General features: G+C 35.1%; 1 protein-coding gene across 6 annotated transcripts in view; it reads left to right on the forward strand.

Moving 5' to 3' along the window:
• EYA1 (EYA transcriptional coactivator and phosphatase 1) overlaps nucleotides 1-18,078 on the forward strand; it is a 147,149-nt gene that overhangs the window by 9,996 nt on the left and 119,075 nt on the right. For 4 of the 6 annotated variants that reach the window (XM_004679806.2, XM_004679804.1, XM_004679807.1 and 1 more), the window contains one exon: nucleotides 16,447-16,524. The exons of 1 other annotated variant lie outside the window; for it this stretch is intronic. In XM_004679806.2, the coding sequence (XP_004679863.1) occupies nucleotides 16,447-16,524 (78 nt within the window). Of the gene's footprint in view, nucleotides 1-14,182; nucleotides 14,195-16,446; nucleotides 16,525-18,078 lie in introns of all 6 variants that reach the window. One more of the 6 variants, XM_012722915.1, reaches the window with a different exon arrangement.

The following is an 18,078-nucleotide window of genomic DNA, read 5'->3' on the forward strand; positions in this document are numbered from 1 at the left end:
TTTCAAAAGTTTCAACTATTTATATTTTTGTATTTTGTTCTACCTCTGGATCCATATTGTTGCAGTTAAATGTTGGTTTCACCCAATTCATCCAGCTTTGACATATAAAAAAAAATGGGTAAAATATAAAATATAACAGCAATGATGCTTGACTTGCAGTAGAAAGCATTATTAGAAGTAATATGTTTCTAAATGAATTAATAAATATTTTAGTTACTTTTAACCAATTAGAGCCTGAATTGAAAAAGACTGTTGATAAATATGAAAACCATTGTGACTTTTAACTATTTTCCCTTCCTGGCTTCTTGGACAGTTAGTTTTCTAGGACAGTACTCAATAGAATTCTTAGGTTGTTAAAGCATAATTTTTAAGAAACAGACTTTTTTTTAGTGGCAATGCTTTTGTTAGATAAATGTCAGTGCTTCAAATCTGAAAAGATTTCTCGTGGTAGTTGTTCACGCCTCCTTGAAAGAGGTTGTGGATGTTTGCACTGTGAAAGTGTGAGATGAAGCTGAGAAATGTTTCTTCAGAGGTTGGAGCAGTAAAAGGGTTTTTATTTATGCACCTAATTAAGATTCTGTTTGCAAAGCAGTGATTCCTTCCATTTTATTGTCTTTATCCAGACATCGCTCTTAAATCCATGGGAGCAGATTATTGGTCAGTTCATATATTGCTAGTTTGTTTATTTTTGGTTGGGAGTGAGAAGTCAGGAAGGAAGTATAAAACAGAGGTTCAAGTGAGCAAAATTAGTAGCTTTAAATTAGAGTTTTCTCTAGTATGAATTTAGAGACAGACTTATCAAGAAGCTTAAACTTATCTTAAAGCAGATGGGTTTGGCTTTAAGTGACATAAAGCCAGGTGCAGTTGGAATCTTCACTACAAATAGTTTCAGAAACTTTGGAGGTAAATAAAAAAATAATTTTGAATTGGTATATCAGATTTCCAAGATGATAACAGATACGATCTTTAACTTGGTGGCTAAATTTTCTGCATTGTAAAATTTATTTAATTGTACCTTACATATTTTAGGATGATAGGTTAATTCAATTTTACAAATTTATATCATTAGAAGCTATTTCAAAGTTGTCTCATCACTTTTAAACAACTCTTTGCAAATTAGCTGGATTTCTTTTTTTCACTAATTATAATTTAATAAAATAGACTAATGCCCAAACACTGTATTTTTTTTAAGAACGCTTATTTGAGACACATGTAAACTGGAGAGAATGTGTATAAAATTATAGCTTGAAGCTGATTTGAAAGTCTACATTTATTTATCTGAGGTCAAATATTCAGTCAATAGAAATATGCTAATCTAACTTTATTGTGCTTACATTCTGCACATGTTTTAGTTTCTAGATCATAAAGGGCATTGTGAATAATAGAGTTTCTAAATGATATTTTTAGACTTTGTAGTCACAGAACTGACCTTTTAATAAATTGGTCATAAGTAAAAACCATGAAAGGGGGAACAAATTAATTTATTAATATTTAATTGCCTATATTATATATTGAGAATAATTTTCACATGCCTGCTGCTCACTAATGTGTAATATTTATGATGCTTAGACTCCAAAACCTTATAATCTAGAGTGACATGAGCTTACTGAATATTATTTTTATCACAGGAACTTTGAAAAAAGCAAAAAAAAAAAATTTCAGAGTATCTATTCCAAGGAATAATTAGGTTAGTCACTTTGCTGATCATTCTCCATGATTTGTTTTATTAATCTTCAGAAAATTCCTATGAGATTGCCAACATAATGGTTAAGAAACTGGCTTTGGATCCCAGCTCCAAACTGTTCACTAGTTCTGTAAGCTTAGTTGAGTCAGCTTCTGTGTGGCTGTTTCTCATCTGTAAAATAGAGAAAATAACAGAACTTACTTCAGATTTGCTCAGAGACCTTGTAGACAATTGAAACTTGCAAGTGCTCTACATCTTTAAGCTTCTATACAATGCATGATGAATTATCACATGTGTAGTACCATTACTTTTTCATGCACAAGTAAACTGAGTCCTAGAAAATTAAGTGTCAGTTTAAGGCACATGGTTATTAATTGTTAATATAGGTATCTCACCTGGTATTTGAATCTCTGAGACCAGAGTAGGTGTGCAAACCACAGTGGAATGCTATGTGATTCCCATCATAATCCAAAACCATTTGAAACGCCATCATATAGCCATTGGTGCCTTCGTGACTGGAGAATAACACTCCATAGCAGACAGCAGAGCTGTAAAAGGACTAATGGCAGAGGCTTTGAAGCCAAAAGGACTTCATTATAGAGATGACTCCCCAGGGCAGTTTACTCTTGTTTTAAGTTCTTGTGTGCGTGCATGTGAGAGATTCCTTCCTGGTGTTGCGCGTGCACAACAGATTGCATCAATAGGTTAACTTTTAGGGGATTGTCTCTTACTAGTTTTCAAAGCTTTAGACTTAATTATAATTCTGTCAGCGGTCTGCCTATGTTGAGCCTCTCTGGGATCAAACAGAGATGGGCAGTCATTTCTGTTTTTCATTATAATAGCCATTATTATATGCACATTTGGATTGGAGTGGTATTACTGTGAAATTTTAAAAGCAGTTGCAGTTTTGCTACTGCACAAAATAAATATTTTCTACCTCAGAAAATATTTTTAAGTAAATGATAGATTGAGTAGCATTTCTTTTGACTTTGTGAATCAGATTATACTAACCAAGCAAAACTTAAAGGACAAGCTTGAGTAGCATTTGTTGGGGACTCCAGAGGAACAGCCTGGAACTCTTAGGAACAGTGTGGAGGTCGGTGTGGCTGAAGACACACCCTTATTGATGGAGATTATAGGAGGTTAAGTAAAAGGACTAAGAGTTGGTATGTGTTCGACTTTGTAGGTTTGGCAAATGTATTCTAGCCTATTTCATGTAGCTAGAATAATCAATTTCATCCTATTTCAAGGTGCATTATGGGTATTTTGCTGATGGGAGAACTACAGTGACTACCCCCGTGGGGAGAAATCATATCTTGTTCAAAATTAACAACTATGTGAGAAAGAAAGCACTTCATTAACAACAACAACAAAAAAAATGTTGAAGATAATGGCTTATACATTATTAAAAAAAAAAAAAAAAGGAAGGCCAATGCTTGTTTCCTGAAACGAGGCTGCATTTCTGGAGAAACAGGCTTTTTCACAAACTAGTAACTCATCCTATGACATTTTATGTATTCCCAATTTCTGATATTCAGAGAATCATAGTTCTATTATTCTCCCCCATGGTTGGATCAGGACATTGGTACAAGTAAAAACGTTATCTATCTAAACATCTATATTCTGAAACAGATTTCTGGTTCCCTCCAGAGAGATTTATGAACCTTTAGTGGATGCTAGTTTTTGCATTAATCTTTATCACTTCAGTCATGAGTCTCCTGCGTTAAGTAACTGCTGATTCTGGATGATGAACCAGGTTGTTTGGGATAAGCGGAGTAGTGGAATGTTGTTGTCTGTGTGCTTTGCTTCTTCTCACCTTACCTCTTTGAAATGAAGTCCAAGAGTAATTCATTCTCCTCATTTTTGACTACAAACTACAACAGAAAAAAATACATGTGTATATATATATGTGTGTATATGTGTATATATACATGTTTGTATACACACACATAATCATCTTTACATTTTCCCATCGGGTAGGAAAAATATTATCTGTCACACAGTTGTATTTAGTGACTGCTAAATATTGCCTTTACTAAGGAAAAGACAAATTTTGAAAAGGTAAACAGGGCCCAAAATTGTTTATTAGTAAAAAGCTTATTGTGATTATGTTCATGGCAATTTTATGGTTTTCTAGATTTTCCAGTTTTATTTCATGCTTACAATATCCTTCCTATTTCACTGAAATAATTAGAAAAACTACTGGACATATTCAAAAGTGGTATGTTTAGATACTCCCTGTAGTACTAATTGGAAATACTTTTCTTAGATAAAGTGAATCAAAATCTAAAATGCTTACCAATTTTATCATTGCATCTACTCCTGATATAGAATCGTGAATATAAATAATATATTTTTGTAAAATAAAGTATATAAAGTACATTGACAGAATACTTACTACTCATTCAGCATATTTTAATGACCTACATATCTTAATAACCTACATATCTTATTTTCTACTCAAAATGATCAATTAAGGTAACTTTTATGCACTTCATTTTACATTTTAAATATTTTTTATTGAGTTAAGATTGAATTACATCATTGTTTCAATGTACACTCCCCCTTCAAGCATTGATGCCATAATGTGCACTGCATTTTTTAAAAAATCAATACTAGTTTATGTGTACAGAACATATTAACTGTATTAGAGAGAGATTCAAAGTCACACTTGATTTCAAAGCCTACATTCCTCACACTCTAAAATATGACCTCTAGAGTACTATTTGATTAACTAGCCCAAATCTTTGGTTCTTACTGAAATATATTTTAGTCATATGACTAAATGAATAAGAATAATATCCACTTATATATATGTTTCTTTAGTAGAGTTTCTCAAGTCTTTGAAGGGCAGTGACAGATTATTATTGAGCCCTCAGCGTCTAGCAGAAGGCTTGGCAGTGACAAAATAGTCAACACATACTTGCTGAATGAATCTCCCATATTAGTAAGCAAAGAATGCAGGTGAATGATTATAAGAGAAGAACATAATTACATTTGTTTTCAAAGTATTAACAGATACAATAAGTATCTAAAGTCTATTTCAAATTTTGGTCAGTTTATACAGTATTCAAGGTCATCCATCCAAAGACCATTCAGTCAACACTGAAGCTGGTTTTGTAATTGTTCTATAAGAACACACTTGCATTTTACCCATGCTAATGATCTGTTTCATAAATGGAAACTTCAACTTTTTGACTTAACAGTAATATTTAGTATAGATGAAACAACTTCCACATAGTACAAGAAACAACTTAATGATCTAAAGATCAGGCAATCAGTATATTTAGTTTTAACCTTTGCAAGATGTTAAGGAGTGATGATTGGAGGTAAATATTTTAGGATGTAAAAAAAAATTTCAAACACTGCCATGAAAAGCATGTATTCACATACACATATTACACACAAGAGTACTCATACTGTATATCCACCACTGAATTAATTCATACAAGAAGTATTAAGCGATTGTGTCTTGAATTTTTTTTTAAAGATTTATTTATTTGTGCATACAGAACTGGGGTACAGGCCAGAGACTCAGAGGTGGCAAAAGACTTCACCAGAGACAGAGTGGGGAGCAGAACAGGCAGATCAACGAAGTACACTGCTGATGGGAGCAGCGGGCGAGTCAGGAGAGGTCTGCCACGCCATGTAGTCACCTCCGGGGCAGGTGGGAATAGAACTCATGTGGAAGTGGTTTCAGCTTCTTGGTGCAGTGCTTTAACCCGCTGCGCCACCAGAAAGGGCCAGATTGTGTCTAGAATTTTATCGAATGCCATTCTTATCAAGAAATTCATAGTTTAATATGATTTGAAGTTCTATAATCAGGTGACCACCATACTTTCTGATAAGGAGTATATTGTGCAGAGGAGGGACATGTAATCATGTCTGAGATGATTGAGGATGGAAGATGATTTTTGTATACTGGTAACATTTAAACTGAGTCTTAGAAAAAAAACTGGATGACAAACCAGAAAGGATAGCAAAGATATCCATAATCCTGTGAATATTCTGTGTGTGTGAGGTGGTGAGGGTGTGCTACGAGAGTGGGAGTACATACAAGCATGCACAGAGGAGGCCCTAAGACCTCCAGATGGTGAAATTTAAGAGTTTACATTCAGTCCTGCAGGAGCTAGGCAACCTGATGGCTTGTTAATGGGAAAGTGATGTGATTGTGTTTGTATTTTAAAACACACAGGTAGTATTTTGAAAAGATACTCAAAGGGTAGTAAGAAAAGACTCCAGGGAGAAGTAATAAGGACATTTTTTTAAATGACTTCATGTACTTATGTATATATTATGTTTTTCATCACAGTTTTACATCTGATACTTATCTTAAGAAAAGTAAAGAATGAATAATATTAAATATAAAAAAAAGCAGTATTGCATGATGGTAAAAACATGGATTTTATAGTCAGACTAGCTATTCATTAACTGTGTAACTTGTGGATTTTGAAAAGTAGTAGAGCAGGAGTTTGGGTAGGCAATGGTCTCTAGAGCTTGACTTCCAGCTCTGCCACTTACCAATCAGGTAGTGTGATGTTGAATAAGTACTCAATTGCTCTCTGTGTCTGGTTATAGACCTGTAAAATGAAGGTGGTAATAGTTTATACCTGTAAGGGTTTTTTTTTTTTAATGTGATAGTTTATTTTTACATCATTTTGTGCAATTTTCCATCTCAGTTGCAATCCCCTTGGGCTTTCCATCATCAAATCACCCATGTGCCATCACCATGGCCCAGTGCATTTCTCTACTCCCACTGTTTTTGATCCCATTCCCCACTCCACCTCCATAAATTGTCTCTGGTATATAGCTGATCATCATTATCATTATTTTCTCGCCTGTTCCATTATATTCCTGATATAAGAGAGACCATCTGGTATTTTTCCTTTTATTTCTTGTTTATTTCACTAAGCATGATCTTTTCCAGTTCCATCCATGTTGCTGCAAAATACATGTGTTTCTTTTTTTTTTTTTTGGTTGCTGAGTAATATTCCATTGTGTATATGTACCACATCTTTTTAATCCAGTCATCCATTTTTGGGCATTTGGGCTGTTCCCATGTTTTTCCAATTGTGAATAAAGCAGCAATAAACATGGGGGTGCAGTATATCTCTAAGGCTTTAAGGATGTTAAGCAGGTGCTAAACACTCACAACATTGTGGAATGCACACTTTCTATTGATATTTGTTGTTCTTGTTCGTGGTATCATCATCCTCGATCTCTTATCCTCTGCGTTGTAAAATGACAATTGCACTTTTATCAGTGTTAAGACTACCTAAAATACTAAGTACAGTTAACAAGCATCTACTACATGTTGAAAGATAGCAGCTGTTATTAAATAATAATAAATGTATTTTAAGAAAGAAAAATATACCCACTAGGCACTGGCCACTGTTGTGATCCCCTGGGGAGAAGGGATAGCTCCTCATTCTTTAAGACCTCTCACATCTTAAGAATCTTTGCAGGTATCTGAGTCTTGAGACACTCAATACATACATGTTCAATTAATAAAAAATGTGGGTAGGGTTTATGTCTTGGTGCTCCTGTGAGTTAGTAAAGAATGAGAAAAGGGTAAGATCTGAGATGTAAATTTGGTAGGCTGATTACGTTTTAGGCAAGTCAGTCATTTTTCCATATTGATATGATTGAGGCTCTGAGTCTGAGCCAGCTCATCTGCTTCCAATCTTCATACACTAGTTTATTTTACCATCCACTAATTTGCAACATACACTGATACACTTTTATTCAATGCCCTAGTATTCTGGGATTTTCCTATTGCTGTACTGTTCATTGATTGTTCAGATCTTCATCATAGGAATGATTGAGAATGATAAAATCCTAATATGAAAATGTTCAATTTTCAGTGGTTTCATAAAAGTCATGGTAGTCGAAGAAATTTGAAACTACCTGTGTGACTATTTGGTAGTTTTTGAAACATCTTTAGGCTATAATTTCTTCATCTTTGAAATATAAAGTTTTAATAAATATAAAATCCCCATGAGAAGCAGGTGTGCAATTGCTTACAAAGTACTTAGTAGCTATTCCTGGCCGTAGTAAATGCTCAGTAAACATAACTGCATTTAAAATTATTGCTCTTCCATTCTGAAATTCTTAAATATTGCCAGTGCCAGAAATTAAAACTGTGATGGTGCCAGCTGAATTCTTAAAATTGGAGCAAGCTTTTCATACTGTTGTGCCATGTTTCTGTTATAACAAGCTATAAATATTTAGATTCTACTTTGAAAACTAAATGAGGGTAACTATTAAAAGTCATCAAAAGACACGCTTAACATTTGTGTATTTCATTATATGCAAATTTTACTTAAAAGAGAGACGAAGCATACACAAATGAACTCTAGTTAATTATATGATACTGTATTAAGTATTCAACTTTGAAATGCATAAAAATTAAGCTGGATTTAAATATCTGTAGCAAAGTAAATATAGTACATACAGTAAATGTTGATTGTGTAATCCAGTGATAGGTTTATTATAGCCTTTTAATATAATTCTGTCATCCTTTCTATATGAAACATTTTATAATAAAATATTGTTTAAAAAGTCTACAATGCTTAATGGTTTTAAGGAAAGAAACTTTCAGTTTTTCTGTGTAAAATGGGCACAGCCAGTTTCTAGCAGAAATACAAGTAAGCCTGTAACACTTCTGTTGGTGGGAGATAAAACTTTTTTGAAAATTGGGCAAAGATCAAATGGTCTTAATATGTCCAGTGAATAATGAAGGGAAGGCTTTTCAGTCTGTGGCATAGAGATCCCCATGAGTTCCAGGATTCGTACCAAAGGTGAGCAAATTTTTTTTGTACCAGAATTTTTTTTTTTGCTCTGAAGCATGTGAAAATTAACAATCCAATTCATATTTAACTCTTTCACATATAGAATTTCTGTTTGTTAAAATACATATTTCCTTCTCTGAAAATTCACAGTAAATGTTGTCATTATGCACTTCTCAATCAACAGATTAAAAAGAAGTTATCATCTGGGTTCTGAAATATTTTGATGTTAGAAAGAGGGCATCATTCTCCAGGAGTTTAGAAGTCACTGATGGAAACAAAGTGCTCTCAGAGTTTAGAGGGAAAAAAAGAGCTCTTCGGCTTGCTGAGGTCTGGCCAGGCTTCAAGAAAGAGATGGAATCTGAGCTGAGTGTTGGGCAATGGGTAGAATTTGAATAGGTTGAGAAGAGATGGAATGCATTCTAAATGAGGAACCAATATGAACAAAGATAGGATAGTTTGGGAAGCAGTGAGAGGACTAGTTTTGCTGAAAAAGGAATTGATAGATAAGGTTGGAAGAATCAGCCTGAGTCAAACTAGGGGACCCTGCATACAAGGCTTAGGAATTTGGACTTCATCCTGGACGAGTAGAGAAATCAATGAATATCACAAGCAAGTGACTGATCCAGCAAAAGTGTTTTAGCTATTAATCTGGAAGCAATTTTGAGAATAGTTTGGGTTGGGGGAGAGATGAGCAGCAGTAGAGAGGCTCATTGTAATCTGCCCAGATTTTATGTGTTAGGAACTAGAATTATTGTGGCAGAAATCAGACTTGCAAAGAAAAGAAAAAATGGAATTGTCCATGAGTTATTATTAAATCTATAATTTGTTTACCTCTCCTTTTACTGATGTGAGAAGGGTCCTCTCTAAGTATGAAAACGTCCAATGATTGATATGACTTTAGGCTGATATATCTTCTCCCAAGAGAATTTTGTTAAAAATCACATAAGGGGCCTCCCTGGTGGATTAAAGACACAGCACTATCAAGATATTGCCACCCATTGCCAGATGAGTTCAATTCCCTGCCAAGACACAGCAAACCTCTCCTGATCTACCCATTGCTCCCCTCAGCAGTGCATTTCAGTAGATCTGACTGTTCTGCTCCCCACTCTGTAGTTTATGTAGTTCATTGTAAATCTGGTCTTTTAAGTATGTTTTACATGTTACCATCATCTATGCCCTCAATGAATGTTGAGCTCTACTGTGTGTCAAGCATCATGCCAAGTTCTGTAGGGATATATGTAACAATTACTGCCATAAAGAAATGTTTACTATATTAAAGTGTGTAAGACTATAAAATGTAGAATGTATAGGATATATATTCCAAAGGAGGTTTAAAAAGATTTTGTAGCTCAAGGAAAAGCTGTAGTGGATCTAGACTTAACAAAGCAGGTGGGACCTTGAAGTACATGTGGGATTTAGTCAGGTAGAAATTTTGTAAAACATTTAACGTGAAAGGGAAAAACACTAGCACTACTGTGGATTTGAGGAAGCATTAAATAGGACTGACACATTGCTTTAAATGTTAACTAAATGTGTAGACATCTGGTTCCTCATAAAAGGGAGTTATAGGATCACTTGGAAACATTAGGCAACTTGATATGATTGTGTATTTGTAATATTCTTGTATTGTATTTTTATAAGTTGCTTGGTATGCAAATGTGGAAAATATTTGCAAGTACATTAAGAGAAATGTTTAGAAGAAGTGGGAGTAAAGCAAAAATAAGTGTCATATTAGAGCATAGAATACTTTAAAGACATGACTAGGGGATGGTAACTTAATTCAGGAGAAAATGGAGAGTTTGGTGAAAATGGAAAGCCAGAAGACTCACTCAAATCTGGTGCATAGAAAGATAACTATCTCTGCAGACAGTGGAGACTGAAAAAACAATTTGCCAATTTATACCAAAGGAGATTTATAAGGTTATTAGGATAATTGCTGTAAGAATGAGACAAAAAATGGTTGTGAAAGATCCAAGATGCAAGTGGTTGAAATTGCAGAGTTGGCAATATGGTATAGGGAAAGACTAGCCTGGAGAAATGGGTGAGAAGAAAACCTTCTTCACTACAGTGAGTAACAGTGGCTACTATGGCAGGATTAGATGATTTTTGTTGGGGCAGGTTGTGTTTGACCCTGACCTCGGCAAGGATGTTCCAGAATTGTGATTTGGGAATTGGTCCCTATGAAAAGGATGGGCATGTGGATAGATATTTGAAGTTGTATACATGAAGGTGAATTTTAAACATTGTAGCAGGAGAGACATGATTGTGAGAGAGCATTCAGATTGTGGAACAGACTCACTGGAAACTGTAAACAGGCACAAGAAATAAAAAAGTGGATTGTCAAACAGCAAAATGACTCAAAAGAATGTAGAAATGCTGTATTTTAATGAACCTGCATGACATGCAATTTCGGTATGCTGTCCCATTCTTAGCCATCCAGAATAACAAAGAAATACCAATCCTGGGATGAGAGCTTAACAGAGAAGATATTTAGAAGGAAGAGACAATGCAGGATTCCAGGGTGGAATCTCTGGGTTTCAGACTGGGCTAGTGAAGCTCAAGTGGGACAGTGGAGGGGCATTTAGAAAGACAGGATGTTCTAATGAGCATTAAGAGCTAGCCCAGCCAAAATGAAATGAAAATGATAAAAAGTGACATATTTTTTTGCAGATAATACCATTCTAAGCAGTGGTGTACTGGACCATTTAATAGACAAAGTGGATCAAATATGAATCTCATTGAAATAGAAGCAATCATAAAGACAGTGGAAGGATGCTAAGCTGAACTTTTGAGGTCTTTGAACCTTATGTTAAGAAGCAAAAGACAGGAAGACCAAGAATGTGCCAATCAAAGACAACCTTTTACAAGTTGGAGAGAAGTTATGAGATAAGCTCAGATACTACTTGGGAAGGTCTGCTGCTCCCTCAGATTGGTGCCTTCCTGTGTAATTCTAGGTGAATTTTTTTTTTTTTTATAAATTAGTCTAGGTAGAGCTGTCCTTCTGGGGTAAACTTTCTTTAACTGATCTCTTAATTTGTGGGATCTATTGCTGATAAAATTGATTGAATACTTGTTTCTACTGATCTATCTCTGATCTGGAGGTGATTTATGTGAAGACAAGATTTAAAGTATAAGTTGAAGTTACTTGTTGAGCTCAGAATCATGGTACAATGGCTTGATTGCTGATGTCAATTGCTTTGATGGTCTGATATATCTAGCCCCAACTAAAATTATGATCTTTGGTGAAGGAAGAAAAGTTTCTCTTTTTCATGGGCCACTTACATTACACTGTAAGCAGTGCTAGAGAGAGATACCCACATTTTTTTTTTTTTTTTGCTGGAATCCTCACTCACAATTGCCTTGCACATCACCTTCTTCCTGCTAGCCTGTTCCCGTAGAAAGACTATACACTGATTGTAATGCCCAAGGTATAAGTTTTCTTAATATAATCATGATTTAGTCCTGCCTTCTTGAGTTACATGCACAGTATCTTGATTTGATTTTGGCTCTCCTGGGGCAATGGCCTCATGGCAGATTTTAGGCAAGCACTTAAATTTAGATTCTTCTAATTTGTTTTTCAAAGGGTAAGCTTAACTTCAATGTGAAATTTATGATAGACTTTGTACCATAAGAAACACTTTAATTTGTCATAATTAAAACAACACTATAATGATAGGAGACCATAAAACCATGGTCTCTGGACTAAGCACAGTGCTAAATGATTTGTAAGTGTTTACCTTTTTAAATCTCTCATGAGTATATCACTTCTACTTATTGATTATAAGTAAGGCACACAGAATTGAGCAACTTGTTAAGGTTCCTACTCTTACTAGCAAAATTAGATTGAATTTAATTGATAAACCCAAAGCTGATGCTATTAACTCTTTCTTCATTATAGCTCTCTGGGTCTACTTCCCAGGAGAAATGAGTTAAGTGTGGAAGAAATAGAATACTGCTTCTACACTTGCTGATGATAAATATAGTTTCAGCTCCTATTTTTTTTTAATATTTATTTATTTGTGCATACAGAACTGGGGTACAGGCCAGAGGCTCAGGGGTGGTGAGAGGCTTCACCAGAGACAGAGTGGGGAGCAGAACAGGCAGATCGACGAAGTACACTGCTGAGGGGAGCAGCGGGCGGGTCAGGAGAGGCCTGCCGGGCCATGTGGTCACCTCCGGGGCAAGCGGGAATCGAACTCATGCGGAAGTGGCTTTAGCTTCTTAGTGCAGTGCTTTAACCCGCTGCACCACCAGGGAGGGCCTCAGCTCCTATTTTATACCAGGTACTTGACATAATTTTTGTGAATCCTTATTACATTCCTGTAATGTAGATATTTTATAAAAAATATAAATTAGATAATTAAGATTGAAGACATCAACTAAAGTTTAAAGTTTTATAATAGGGAGCTAAATTCTCTGACTTCAAACCAGAGTTCAAGTGCATCGATGAATGGAAGTTTGTGACACCTTGGAGATTAGCAAGTCACCCTATATAGGCACCTAAATTATATGGCTAAGTAAAGGAATTGGGAGATCAAAGAGACAAATGAAAAGTTCTGAATATTTCTAAAGCATAGCCATATACTTAATTAGGAGATAAAAGATTGGAAACTTGGAATTGTAGGAAGAGATTCTTGAGTGTGAGCAAAAGAGAGTAGAATTTGCTGTTTACTAATAGACTGATATATAGTGAAATTAAAAATACAGTGGAGCCGAAAGAATCTTATATTTATTTGCAGTGCAGATCCTTCATAGATTTTCTTTTTAGATAGGTAGCTAGATGGGATAATGGTTCTCAGATGTGACAGTGCCTTAAATCTCTAAAGACTTAAGTCAGATGTGGTGTTTTTAACTTAAAGTCTTAAAGAGGTGCTCTATTCTGTTACCTACAACATATTTACAAATGTAAGAGCACTAGTGAGGATGTGTACAATTTTGGTGGTCAGAGATTACCCTTGTCTTTTTAACTTTCTAGTGAGTGTATGCTTGGCAACAACAAAGGCAAAAGTGGTCTTTGTTCATTTGACTTTCATTCAGAAACTATTTTACATCACAATAAATCACCAGTCTCTTTAGATCCCTGGTGATCCAAGTATTCAATTACAGAATCTGATAAAATCATGAATGTCCTGGCAGTTACTTTATGTATATCTTCTTCTCTTCAACAGTGAGCCTTTTAAAAAATTGGGCTCATTTGGAAAAGGGAGTCTTTATTCCTCAGTGTATAGATAGGTATATTTGAACAATGGTAAAAAGCAATGTACTAAAAGAAAAGTATCCTCTTCTTCCTTTCCTATTCTTTTTGCCCCCTTTGAATGGAATTCCAAGTATAATTGAATGTGTCTCTTGGGAGTGAAAGCTACATTTGATGAAGCTAGTCATATGAAGAATAGCTGGGGGAAGCTTTGGAGTACAAGAGTAGACATGATGTTAGAGCCAAGCTTTTCATGCAGTAATTTTACAGTCTATGCTATAGACTCAGATTTACATTTGGCAAAGACCTGGAAGTAACCTGCTACTGTGATATTAGAAGGAGTCATGTCCCCACTGTGGGAAAATTTCTTGTTTACTGTCTGTCACAGACACGTGGTGTGGAACTTCCACTTGAGATCTTGCAGGGTGTTCACCAGGCTGAAAGTTTTAACACCGTCAAGGGATTTTGCTTCCCACTCTTATCCAGTGTTAACACTCTGCCTCAGTTACCCAGCTCTGTTGGAGAGTAAATTTAATCATTGGGAAGTGATTGTTGCTGACATTTCTTCAAGTCTTGGAATCAAAAACACCCAAAATTAAAACCCATTTTGCCACTTAGGGTGTGACTTTGGGCAAATTCTTAAGCCTTTGGAATTTTGTTGATTTGTGTGTGATATCTGAAGATAATACTTAATTAGGGAGTTTGTGAATTGTGTCCTGAGACTTGTTTATAAAATTGCTTAAAGGATTATCATAATGTCTATAAAGAATGACACATAGTAGGCATTTTATATGACCTATTCCCCTTGAGCTATGACTTCGCATGTAGTATTTATCATGAGTTTAGAACCCCAGTGGTAATCCATCCATTACAGAGTGAAATAGAGCTATGGCTGTAGGTGCACAGGCTTTCACATAAGTTTTTTTTTTTAAAGGTTTATTTATTTATTCATATACAACTGGGGTACAGGCCAGAGATGCAGAGGGTGAGAGGCTTCACCAGAGACAGAAGAGGGAGTAGAACAGGTAGATCAACGAAGTACACTGCTGAGGGGAGTAGCGGGCGGGTCAGGGGAGGTCTGCCACGCCATGTGGATCTCCTCTGGGGGCAGGCAGGAATTGAACTCATGAGGAAGTGGCTTAAGCTTCTTAGTGCTGTGCTTTAACCCGCTGTGCCACCAGGGAGGGCCCCACATAAGTTCTTTTTTAAGGAAGTTAAGAGCGATATGAGCAGCTGAGTAGGATGTAGGAATAAATGGTGTATTTACTCCACTAATGCAATGACAGTCTCATGGTTTAGAAGAGCAAGATCATTAGATTTTCTAGAGGCATGAAGAGAGAAGGGAAATACAATCTGATGTCAGAATTTATTAGCATCAACTAAGGCTTCTAACCCAAAACAACTAGTGGAAAGTGAAAACTCAGTTATGCGATTGTTTGGTCTACATTAAAACAATCAGTTGGAGTGGTTCCCTGTTAGACTTGCTGTTTGATTTTTTTTTCCAACTTTGTTTAGAAACAGTCTAAATAGACTTGTTGAAAGTGACTGTCTCCAACTATTTATAATTCCTATTTAAAATGTAATCATTATGTGTTAGTAAAATATTCAAAAGCCCAGGAGGGGGAAATTTTCCTTTCCTTGATGTTTGCAAGATATTAGAAATGACAAAAGAAAAAGTTACATTTTTTTTCCACCAGACTTTTTCATTTCAGAATGTGTTCACTTTGTAAGAGAAGACTCTCCAAATAGTACCTTGTTAGAACATGAGTTTTGGAAAACATATTATTGATTTTTAGGTACCTTCTAAAATATTACTGTTCTCTTACTAAAAACCTGTTAATGGGGGATGGATGACTTCCACTAAGTTGGCTAGGCAAACTCTGAAGATAGCACTTCCCAGCAGCATTATTATTTCACGTAGACACTATCTCCACAATTAGAAAAAGAAAACTAAAATTAGGGGAAGAGGCGAGTGTCCTGTGGTAGTCTGACTTAGCTGTTGGATAGGGACTCTGTCCTTCATCATCATATTTGTAGAGTAGGTTGCTTTGATGGAACTAGGGTATAAATCTGAATGTTTTCATTTTACATCCCAAAGGGAATTTTCCAAAGATAATATGTTTTCCAAAACTGTCTGCTATCAGTGTAGTGTTTAATGAAAAATTATTTTCCTACCGTATTTATATTTAGTGTCTTTTGGGTACTAACTGCACATCAGAAACTGATGAATTGGTAGCTCCCTTTGACTGGATGCTAATAATTCACAAAAGTGAGCACTCATTTTTCAGATGTAGTAGTTGGTCAAGAAAGTAGGTGTGTGTCACCCCCACCAACACCTGTCCCCTGGTATTGTAAAAACCTGCTGTTGTTACTTCCCACTTGAAGTTTTTTTATTCTATCTTTTTGACTCTATGTGACCAAATGGCTACAAGCTCAGGGAAATAACTCCATATTCACAAGATGTAAATTTTGAGAGATAAATTATTTTTAATAAGCAACCTAGTAAGTATGTAAGTCACAGTGAGCTTAACTACTTAAAGTTTAAAGTGTTTCTTTGAAAGAGTAATTTCACAATAGATTGTTTCCTGAGGGCAAAGAAAAAAAAAGGAAAATATTTTTAAAAAGATTCTACAAGGAATATTAATCTGATTTATATTCAAATATGAATGAAGTTTGATTTACAGTGATTTTTATAACTATTTTGAATGTTATTTCTTCTCTACCATGCTTTTACAAATAGTTTTTAGATATATGATATATGTTGTTTATTTTTATAGTTAAAACAGAGCCAATGAGCAGCAGTGAAATAGTTTCAACAACAGCAGACGGGTCTTTAGACAATTTCTCAGGTTCAGGTAAGGAATAAATATGAGATTTTCACATTAATTCCAAAACATTATTTTTCCTAGTTTATGTATGTGTGTGCTTATATGTGTATATGCATTTGTATATGTTTGTGTGTATACATTCATGTGTAAATGTTTAAACATAACTGATATAGCAAATATTGCACATATATGCAGTTCTTAGTTTTTTTTTTTCTCAATGTGATGAAGTATTTGCTGAAAATGTTGGTATCTTATAAAGGAGCTAAAATCATAATGATCATGTTCTTCTTGTAAGTTTTCTTTATTGATTCCCTTTTTCTTTAATTTGTATGATTTTTCTAATCATACAAATCTTGGTAGGCAAAATTTGGCTTCTGACAGTCCCAAAGCAGACTTACTGCCATGAACTGCTATGTCAACAGCAGATATAAATTAAGCAGACTTGGTAATTTATTAACGCCTTATGTTACTTTTTAATATCTTTCATATTAATAAAGTTTGCTCCAAAATGCAAAATATCTAATGTCATGTCTATGACAATTAAGTTACTAATAAGAAAGTGACTTTGATAATAAAGTAACTGGGAGGATGTGATTATATATTTTCCAAATTACCCAGCTTGGACTATTTCTACTAAAAATCACTTGTATTAGAAGTAATTCATAAATATTTGACCCTTCTTTCATGTCATCTTCTATGTTTAAAAAAAAAATCTCTTGAGCAGTAATATTGTGCTTTTGTAAATTTGTGATTGCTTTTTCCACCTCACAGGATTATTTCATACATGCCACAATTAAAATAATGCAAATATACAGCTTTTAGATTAATAATACTAGTTGGAAGCAATAAGAAAATCACAAGGAGTATTATACCCATTAGTTCTTTTATAAGACTCATTATAATTTGCCTTATGCCAGGCAATAAACTTGTTGTTATCATGGACTTATTGCTGTATGAGAATGTTCATAATTTGGGGCTTAATGGGGTGAATTAGTGACCAGACCAGAATAGTTTGATAGCCTAGGGAAGGGGTCCAATAGATGAGATTGGGATGGGTGATCAAGCTCTGACTCCTAGAGCATATGCCTGTACTCTGTGTTTAATTGGGAGTAGTAACAAAGAATGCATAGAACTGGGGGAGGGAGAGGTGGACAGAAGAAGCATCTCATGGATGAGACCAAGGCACAGAGGCTTGGAACTTGGAGAAACTGCTAGTGGTTCAGCATTCTTAGTCTGTATGGCATGAGAAGTGAGGGAATGCTGGAGAAGATGCAAGGGACAGGGTCTAAAGAGGCATGCATGTTACATGCGGCTATTTATTTTAGGCCGAGTGCAGTGGGAGGCATCAGAGGAAGGGAACTGCACCATCATATTCCTGATACAGAGCCAAATCTGTAGCAGGGTGAAAGAGAGGCTGGTGACTTAAGTTGAAGATACCTGTCATAGATTTTTATTTTTGTATTGCTTTTGGCAAGAAATATTAAAAACCTGAGATCAGGTTCTACCAAAGGGTGTAGTAAGATGATGGATTAAGATGTATTTGTGAAATAGAATTTGTTATTATCACTGACCGATAATTAT

This window comes from Condylura cristata, unplaced genomic scaffold, assembly GCF_000260355.1.
Source record: "Condylura cristata isolate star-nosed mole 26May11 unplaced genomic scaffold, ConCri1.0 scaffold00009, whole genome shotgun sequence".
In the NCBI taxonomy this organism is placed as follows: Eukaryota; Metazoa; Chordata; class Mammalia; order Eulipotyphla; family Talpidae; genus Condylura; species Condylura cristata.